The sequence below is a fragment of the Medicago truncatula genome, chromosome 6 (assembly GCF_003473485.1).
Source record: "Medicago truncatula cultivar Jemalong A17 chromosome 6, MtrunA17r5.0-ANR, whole genome shotgun sequence".
NCBI lineage: Eukaryota > Viridiplantae > Streptophyta > Magnoliopsida > Fabales > Fabaceae > Medicago > Medicago truncatula.
This window is the reverse complement of record NC_053047.1, coordinates 11,348,548-11,358,356: the sequence shown is the minus strand read 5'-3', so window position 1 is coordinate 11,358,356 and position 9,809 is coordinate 11,348,548. Positions and strand designations below refer to the sequence as shown.

At 36.5% G+C, this 9,809-nt stretch overlaps 2 protein-coding genes across 2 annotated transcripts; both read right to left on the bottom strand.

The window, feature by feature from the left end:
- Positions 1 to 3,346: 3,346 nt before the first annotated feature.
- LOC25495935 (uncharacterized) lies at positions 3,347 to 6,454 on the bottom strand. The gene is made up of 2 exons (XM_013596193.3): positions 6,302 to 6,454; positions 3,347 to 5,350 (listed from the first exon to the last, which is right to left on the bottom strand). The coding sequence occupies exon 2, from the start codon at positions 5,346 to 5,348 to the stop codon at positions 4,008 to 4,010; it is 1,341 nt and encodes a 446-aa protein (XP_013451647.1). The 5' UTR covers positions 5,349 to 5,350; positions 6,302 to 6,454; the 3' UTR covers positions 3,347 to 4,007.
- Positions 6,455 to 6,725: 271 nt separating this feature from the next.
- On the bottom strand, positions 6,726 to 8,949 carry LOC25495934 (uncharacterized). The gene has a single exon (XM_013596192.3). It carries the CDS (start codon positions 7,457 to 7,459, stop codon positions 6,764 to 6,766), a length of 696 nt encoding a protein of 231 aa, XP_013451646.1. The 5' UTR covers positions 7,460 to 8,949; the 3' UTR covers positions 6,726 to 6,763.
- Between the last annotated feature and the right edge of the window lie 860 nt (positions 8,950 to 9,809).

The following is a 9,809-nucleotide window of genomic DNA, read 5'->3' as shown; positions in this document are numbered from 1 at the left end:
ATAGACATCATGCACTTAGTTAAATAACAGCAGTAGCACAGTCAAATCACACAACAATAGAGAGATATCAATATATCAATTGCAATTCACAACATAACAATATTAATGTGAAGCATCAACAACTTAAACATCAAACATCTTCCACATAAGGCATATAAATATCTCACATAACCAACAACAGCAACATAGGCGACACATAAACATCTCAGGATATAACAATATCAAATGATAATCAACAACAACTCATGTAACTTAGTTAAATAACAATAGCAGCATAATCAGATTATATTAACAGCTTAATACCAATTCATTTTCAACAACTTCCTGATCATTCAATAATAATTCAAGCAACGCAATCAATCAATAAATCACATTATAAACACTTAGGGGGTGTTTGTTTCAAGGTTAAGAATGACATTCCCGGGAATACATGGCTAGGGAATGATTATACCCATGTTTGTTATGAGGTTGAGAAAAAAATATTCCTGGGTATAAAGGTTCCTGGGAATGGAGTAACTTCCCATAACTTCCATTATTCCCATGAATATATTCCCATGTAAAGAGATGGGAATGTGCATTCCCATGATATTATGCATAGATTTAAAAAAAAAATTGTAACTTCCAATTTTTCCAAGAATGTCAAGTTATTTGCCAAACACTTTTTTTAACAAATACCCAAGAATCAAATTTTCATATTTTCATTCCCGGGTATGTTATTCCCGGGAATAATTTATGTTTTCCAAAAACAAACGCCCCCTTAGCATTTCAATATAGCTTCACAATTCACAATCATTATCTTTGATAGGTCACACTATGTACCTAAAGTTCATTTCTAACCAATCCAAGCAACTCAAGTCTCACAATGCACTAAAAACACTCAATTCTGGAAGTGCTCGCGGGGCGAGAGCATCTGCTCGCCGTGGCGAGTACAAGCCAACTTTCCAACTGATGTAGTATTTTTGCATCAAACAATAGTAAGTATTTATATCGTCTCCACAGGGACTGGTGCGATATTCTAAGCCGTTCAACAATTCATATCGTTCTGAGCTAGGGTTTCGAAGTTGTTTTTGTTCATAAACTATAGAACTACAGAAAGGTAAATGGGACGAGAGTTAACAGGGAAATGGTTATGTTGGGATTAAACTTCATCAACCTATTCATATGTATTCTCGGATTAGTGTTGCAGATCCTAATTATCAATTGATATTATCACATATCGCTCGACAACATCATTCGTGTCCAAATGACGTCGTGAATTCTATTGAGTCGTTCAATCGTTGATTTCCCAAACTACTAAACGATCCACTAGTCGATTGTATCGTTGTATAGTTGATTTCCCAAACTATTCAATGATGCAAAAGCTTTAAGTTCCAATAGTCAAAGTGATTACCAAAACCTAATTCCATATCTAGAACAAGAGATTTGATAGAAGATTATTCTAACCTAGATTCAAAAGGTATTTTTCAATCACGATTCAAATCCATAAGATCAAAATGGAAAACAAGAATAACCTCAACATCAAAAGATAACTAAGAACAAACAACATCATAATCAAAGGGAATACATACTAATAGAGTTGATTACATTCAATCCCAACAAAAAGAGTTTAGCTACACATTGTCATGGTAACCTTACAAGGAGAAAAGAAGAGATGAAATGAGCAAGCCATGATGTCTCAATGATCTTGGAGATTCCCTCAATCCTTGTGCTCCTTGCTCCTTAAGTTCTCTCTGGTTTTCCCCTGCTTTTTTCTCTCCCTCAAGTGGTCTATGATATGAGATATCTCTTCTGGATTAAGGTTTGGGGCTATTTATATAATTCTGGAAAATTGCATCGTGGCTTAGCCACGCTCACTTTGCTTAGCCATACTCAGATTTCTTCCCCATTGGGTTTCTGCCACATCAGCATTGGATGTCCAAAACCGCCTTATCTCGCCTAGCCACGCATATCTCTCGCTTAGCCACGCTTCATGGCTTTGACTTTGCTTAGCCACGCTCCCATATTCAGATTTCTTTTGCTCTCTGACTTGCATTGCTTTGGCATGGCTTTGACTTTGCTTAGCCACGATGACAACATCTAATCTTCTTCACTTTCTTTGATCTTTTTCTCTTGGAAAGCAAATCCCTACATAATTGGTTGGTATTAAACATAAAAAGCATAAAGTAGTACTAATCTATTATTTTGGAGATTTTCATGAGATAATTTGTAAAACAAGTAATTAAAGTGCCTAAAATATATATGTTATTTAACTAATTTCTGGCACTTATCAAACTCTCCCCAACCTAAATTTTTGTTTGTCCTCAAGCAAAGGACTTAAAAATGAAAATTTACATGCCTTGAACAATTGTTTGGATGCAAAATATGGTTTGAGAAAATCATGAATCAATCAATTTTGATATAAAAGATTAGAGTGCATGATTCAACTGTGAATTACACGGGCAAGTCTCAAGTCTCTCGTTGATCTGGAAATGAACTGTGAATATGAAACAGGTCCTAAACACAAGATTCATGTCATGCAGTTCAAGTCAAAAACACGGCTACTAGTGAACCACACCTAACACACTTCTTTATAAGTAAATGAAACAAAATGAAATCATTGTGTGAGGGTTTTGAACACACATCCGACAATCAAGTTAACATCCCGATCAAGTTATGTGTCCATCCAAATATCATCTTAAAAAGCACAAAAGCATGGATCAAAAGGTCTTTTAGGGTTGTAATTTGGCTTGGCTACAAAAGAAAGGACATTTGTGGGTCGATTGAATTCAAATGGCCAAGCATAAGGGAACATTCCTTCTATTCACATTCAAAAGAATTTTTTCAAGAATCCCCTTAATTCTAAACAAACCTTGGTGTTAAACATGACACTCCTTGATCTTGACAACTTATTCTATTTTTGGACTTTTCTTTCTTTTTCTTCTTTTTCTCTTTTTTTCTTTATCATGTACACATTTTTCATTTTCTTTTTCTTTTTGTATTTACAAACAATGTTGTCTTGATCAAAAACTTCTAATTACACCAATTTACTTGACAAATGATTTACATCCACCTTTTCTCCCCAACTTGAATAAAAACATACCCTATTTGAATGTTCCCTTATTCTATGGCAAAAGGGACAAATAAACAATGAAGGTTTAGGGTTCAACAATTAAAAACATATCAGGTTCCGATAGTGCGACAAAAATGAACTGGATTTTGAAAAACTTTAAGGCAAATTCATATGCTTATGAATTGACAGTTCATAATTGAGGACCCTGATTTATTTGGCTCAAGTGGGTTAGCAAATACTCGCTCTTCTCACAAGGTAGGCTATTTTTGGTCAAGTATGTTTCGCTCATTAAACAAAAATGCGCCTTGATCCTTTCCATGCCTTCACACAACTCAAAACAATTATCGGATTTAACATAAAGCGACCGAGTTAAAACAATGAGTGCCGGTCTCCTTGCATATAGTACAAACTGAGGTTTCCTCACTTTTTGGCTAGAACTAAGTGGTTCACATAACAAACATGTTATTGCGGAGAACTGCATGAAATAACTTTTGTGTGAAGTACACATTTCAAATTCAAGTTATTATTCTAGAAAAGCAAGAAACATGTACCTTGGCTTTGTGCAATTCGTTAAATTTTCCATCACTATCATGCATCTGTTGTTGATTCACTCAACTTTGGATCATTCAAACATTTGAAACAGCTTTAAGCATACACATCCATCATCAAAACATATGACCATTGTCATTACAGAGACACTTGTTCAAAACATGAGTACTTCTTCTTCAACAGAAGTGCACAAATGAAACACTTGTTTAACAACAAAATAGTACTAGGATGTAAAAAGTACATAAACAAAACAGCTGTTCAACATCACATAAACAAAATAGTACCATTGTTCCAAATAAAAGTGCAAAATAAGATAATAAAGTGGAGATTGAGAGAATAAAATAGACTAAAAGCTATAAAAGACATCACTCAGTAAAGGTGAGCTTTTCAGTCTCTATCTCTCTCTACATCAATCTGACTCCATGGCATCACTGGCTTCCTCACTCCCTGTATCGCCGACATCATTGCTTCCACCTTCTTCTCCATCATCCTCGTTGCCTTCTTCACCTTCTTCACCTTCTTCTTCATCACTTGATTTAGCAACAGCAGCACTCGTCCCCCCTGGATAAAATGGCCTGACCCCAGGCCAAGCAACATGCGCCTGGAAAGCATCTGGAGTCATCAACTGGTGCGTAAGAGCCTGTGGAACTCCAAACTGCAGCTGCAACCTGTACATAGAGTCTTGAATAGTGTTAAGGGCTCTATGATTAGCTTCATTTTGATCCCAAGTGTAGGTATAAGCAGCCAAGTATCTTGGATCCCACTCAGAAAATAGAAATTGTTGGGGTGTAGGTGCAGGTTGTGCTTCTTGAGGGGTTGATTGAGTTTGAGGGGCTTCTGCCCTTGCTCTAGCTCGACTACCTGTGCAATATCGTCCAATATATGTGTCCGTAATAGGATGCTTGATGGTTTCATGAACTTGGGCAGGTATAACTATTCGGGCCTTATGACAAAGTCCGATGATCAGGCCGGGAAAAGTAAGGGGACAATTATGTTTAGCAGGTGGTTTGATCCCGCTCTCAGCAACTATCTTCATTTCTTGAGAAATGACCCTAGCAATGTCTACTTGTTCATTGGCTAGGATGTAGTAAAGAAGGGGGGTAACATCAAGAGTAGTAGATGAGGTGTGGCTTTTGGGACGGATATTATGGAGAATGAGGTGGAGGATTACTTGAGCAGGGGTATTCATGTCATGCTTATGGGCTTTGATGGGTTGCCCATTTGGGTTACGTTCATAGGTCTTCCCCTCTCGAAATATACCCTGTGCAATCTCCTCATGGTTCCAATCTCCCTTGGTCTGCTTCTCATGAAAGGCACACAACTGGTTATCTGGGAGATTGAGTGGGTTGCCTAAGTATGCATTAATTGCATTTCTATCAAAGCGGATTGTCCTTCCACGGACAAAAGTGGTGAAAGAAAAGTCTTCATCTGGGTCAGTTGGAATGGAGTTAGCATAGAACTCTCGGATTATATCATAATTCAGAAGTGTAGGAGGATTCACCAAAATTTCCCATTTCCTTGTGCAAATTATTTGAGCTATTCCCCTATACTGCCCATTCTTTTTAATTTGAAAAACTTTTTCTGACCAAAATGTCCGCTCTAGTAAGTCCTTATATCTCTGTTGTTGATAAGGACCTTTGAATCTGAGAGAGTCAAATGGTTCTTGTACCCTCGACCTCGAAGAACTTGCAACAGTCTTCTGTTTCTTGCTTGCGGCACGTGAGGAAGTGTTGGTCTTTTTCGGTCCCATTCCTACAAAACATAAGAAACACAACCAAATATACAATGCAAAACAATTAGATCAAGTAAGAATGGATTAGAAATATGTCAGAATAGGCTAAGTAAAACATAAAACAGCTTCAGATTTAAGTGAAAGAATTTTTGTTTTCTTTTTCTGTAGCTGTCATGGTGGCTTGGCCAGCACATAAGTGGCTTAGCCACGGAACTCAAAATTTTCAGGATTTTCCCTACATTAAACTGTGTTGGCATAAACATTTTGACTCACTACATTTTGGCTCAAAGCATTTGATTAGGGTGGGAACATATATATATATTCTAAAATCCATTTCAATTACCATACCTATAGCACTACTTCTGAGATACCACTAATGCCAAAAACACTACTCATCAATGTTAAATTCTGGAAGAAACACATGCTACTATTTTTATATGAATTTACCCATAGTTGTGAAACACAAAAATGACATCTTACAAACCCACTCTTCATGATATTAGTGACATGCATGATGCACAATTATATTACTCACATAATGATCAAAATATTCTCAAAAATACCCAAATTGAGAGTACACACAAGTAACATTCAGATACACACAAAACACAATCAAATTCTTTCCTTAACAAATAGGGATTGTAAAGTCCAAATAAGATCATAGTGCATGAATTAGAATCACAAGAACTGCATCACTTTGTGGATTTTTCTTCATTAAAACCCTTTTATTCAAAAATTTACAAATGGGTCATTGCAAAAGAAAGAATATAATTCAAAAATGGTTGTGATTCTAAGTTGTCCAAAGACAAAATTAAGTCACCCAACATACAATTCAACCTAATTCCTCTTTTTCTTTCGATTCTACTTCTTGTTAACAACTTGAAACAAAACACCCTAAAATTCATGCCTTTTAAAAAAATAAAAAAATAATCTTGAGTAAATAGTATAAAGACAAGTTAAGGGTGTCATACCTGATGTTGAATTTTGAATTTCACAAGAAAAATTTCACAAGTTTTAGTTGCAAATTGGACTTTTGAATGTAAATTTTGATTTTTGACAAGTTTAGTGTGAGAGAAGGTTTGAAAGGATTTGATGAGAGAGAACGTGTAATTGTTGTGGTGTGTGAGTGTTAGAACTGGTTTTGGGTAGTATAAAAGGTAGGTGAGTGAGTTAATGAGAAAGTTAGTGGCAATTAACATAGTAAGTTGCACTTTTTTTTTTTATTTTCTGATTCCATCGCTTGGCCAAGAAACATCTCGCTTAGCGAGCATAGCAGAGACCAGAATTTTTGAATTTTACATTTGTGTGAAAGCTTGCCAATGTAAAATTTAATTATGGATCCTATAATGCATTATGAAAACATAAATACTTACAAAATTGGGTTGCCTCCCAACAAGCGCTTGTTTAACGTCGTTAGCTCGACGCCTGTTTCGTTAGGGTGGCCAAAATGACACGGACAACACATCATTTTTTGTAATCCTGCTCTTTGGGAGGAATTCCATGAACTTTAGGTACAGCTGATGTGGAGTCCATATCCTCCCTAACTTTGGTTTGTTGAACAAGGCACATATCTCATCTATGACCCGATCAATCTCCACCTTGTTCACTTTCTTCCCCTTTCCTTCCATTGATTCTTCCATGCTTAGTATCCGTTCCTTTTTCTCTGTCCCCTCCATCACTTCTACATTTTCAACAGTTCTGGCCTCTTCAGTATATGGTCGTTCTTGAAGAAATTCTTCTTTGTGCGATGTGTCTATTTCTTGTGCAATTTCAAATTCACCACATCCTTCCAATGTTGTACCTTCCTCGGTTTGATCAACTCCTTCCTCAACAATCTCACAAAATTCATCATTCTCAATTGAAACATCTTCGTGCTTTTCATGAAGGAATCGATTGCTGATTTGAACATCTATGTCTGAAAGTTGCAGCTGCATTTGCTCCATTTGACATGATAAATTTTTCAATCTTTGGTTAGTATCTTGCATGTTTATCATGGATTGCTGCATGAACAAATTCAAAATATTTTCCATCTTTGATATTCGTTCCTCTTCAGAAGGATGTTGTTGATATTGTTGATATGATTCATACTCGAATGGAGTGTAGAAGTTGTTATAACCATGATCAGCCATGATTTCGTTTTTGTGACGAACCTGAAACGGAAAAAAAACTAACAAGAAACTTTTCTTTGTATACCAAAGAGGGGTTAGTGCAAACAACTATACAAAAGAGAAAAATATATACAGATTATATACAAATGCTCAAAACAATAAAAATTGTCGCAATGCTTCAAATATCTAAACGCCAGTCCCCGGCAGCGGCGCCATTTTGATGTAGTATTTTTGCATCAAACAATAGTAAGTATTTATATCGTCTCCACAGGGACTGGTGCGATATTCTAAGCCGTTCAACAATTCATATCGTTCTGAGCTAGGGTTTCGAAGTTGTTTTTGTTCATAAACTATAGAACTACAGAAAGGTAAATGGGACGAGAGTTAACAGGGAAATGGTTATGTTGGGATTAAACTTCATCAACCTATTCATATGTATTCTCGGATTAGTGTTGCAGATCCTAATTATCAATTGATATTATCACATATCGCTCGACAACATCATTCGTGTCCAAATGACGTCGTGAATTCTATTGAGTCGTTCAATCGTTGATTTCCCAAACTACTAAACGATCCACTAGTCGATTGTATCGTTGTATAGTTGATTTCCCAAACTATTCAATGATGCAAAAGCTTTAAGTTCCAATAGTCAAAGTGATTACCAAAACCTAATTCCATATCTAGAACAAGAGATTTGATAGAAGATTATTCTAACCTAGATTCAAAAGGTATTTTTCAATCACGATTCAAATCCATAAGATCAAAATGGAAAACAAGAATAACCTCAACATCAAAAGATAACTAAGAACAAACAACATCATAATCAAAGGGAATACATACTAATAGAGTTGATTACATTCAATCCCAACAAAAAGAGTTTAGCTACACATTGTCATGGTAACCTTACAAGGAGAAAAGAAGAGATGAAATGAGCAAGCCATGATGTCTCAATGATCTTGGAGATTCCCTCAATCCTTGTGCTCCTTGCTCCTTAAGTTCTCTCTGGTTTTCCCCTGCTTTTTTCTCTCCCTCAAGTGGTCTATGATATGAGATATCTCTTCTGGATTAAGGTTTGGGGCTATTTATATAATTCTGGAAAATTGCATCGTGGCTTAGCCACGCTCACTTTGCTTAGCCATACTCAGATTTCTTCCCCATTGGGTTTCTGCCACATCAGCATTGGATGTCCAAAACCGCCTTATCTCGCCTAGCCACGCATATCTCTCGCTTAGCCACGCTTCATGGCTTTGACTTTGCTTAGCCACGCTCCCATATTCAGATTTCTTTTGCTCTCTGACTTGCATTGCTTTGGCATGGCTTTGACTTTGCTTAGCCACGATGACAACATCTAATTTTCTTCACTTTCTTTGATCTTTTTCTCTTGGAAAGCAAATCCCTACATAATTGGTTGGTATTAAACATAAAAAGCATAAAGTAGTACTAATCTATTATTTTGGAGATTTTCATGAGATAATTTGTAAAACAAGTAATTAAAGTGCCTAAAATATATATGTTATTTAACTAATTTCTGGCACTTATCACCAACTAAGGTTGTTCTAGGTTCAATCTCGTTCTAAATCATTCTCTAATCAATAGTAGGCACCTAAAGGTACTCAAAGGCATCTAAGGTTCAACTCAAAAGGTCGGAACACAAAATCTAACATGCTCTCTGCCTTGGCTCGCTATGGCGAGTAAGGTTGCTCGCAATGGCGAGCAATACCAAAACACTCGCGAGGCGAAGGGGAAGGCTCGCGTGGCGAGCGATGAAGATCATCACTCGCGAGGCGAGGTTCATAGCTCGCCGTGGCGAGCGATGAATGTCGCTACGGCCAGGCTTCCTATTTTCACAAAAACTCGACGATTCACATGGTTCTAAGCTTGTTCTTGATTCCAAAGTTCGTCCTAAACATTATCTAAGGTCTAGGAACACTTTCTACATCAATTAAACCAATTCTCACCGTTTGATCATCAATTCTAAGGTTTTGACCTAGTTTTCGTTTTCTCCAATTCAATCCTTTCTCAAGGTTTTAAGCCTAATTTCGATTCATTAATTCATCTTAATCATTATCTAAGGTCTAAGGACAGTTTCTACATCTTTTTAACAAGTTTCCACCGTTTATTCATTAATTCTACAATTTTAACCTACTTTTCAATTCCTCAAAAACTCATCCTACATCATGTTAAACCTAACCATTGATTCACATACTTAATAGAATTGCAAAGTTAGTCTCACCCTTACCTTATAATCAAGAAATCGCAGCCCCTCTAGGTCTCTCCCTCTTCTCTTGGCTTTTCTCCCTTTTCTCCAAAAGCAGTCGTACGTACGTTATGTTTTTCTAAACTAGGTCTCTCCTATTTATATAAATCTTTA

Bases quoted from the DNA above. Each gene is read 5' to 3' on its own strand.
- LOC25495935 (XM_013596193.3), bottom strand. From the start codon at position 5,348: ATGGGACCGAAAAAGACCAACACTTCCTCACGTGCCGCAAGCAAGAAA.
- LOC25495934 (XM_013596192.3), bottom strand. From the start codon at position 7,459: ATGGCTGATCATGGTTATAACAACTTCTACACTCCATTCGAGTATGAA.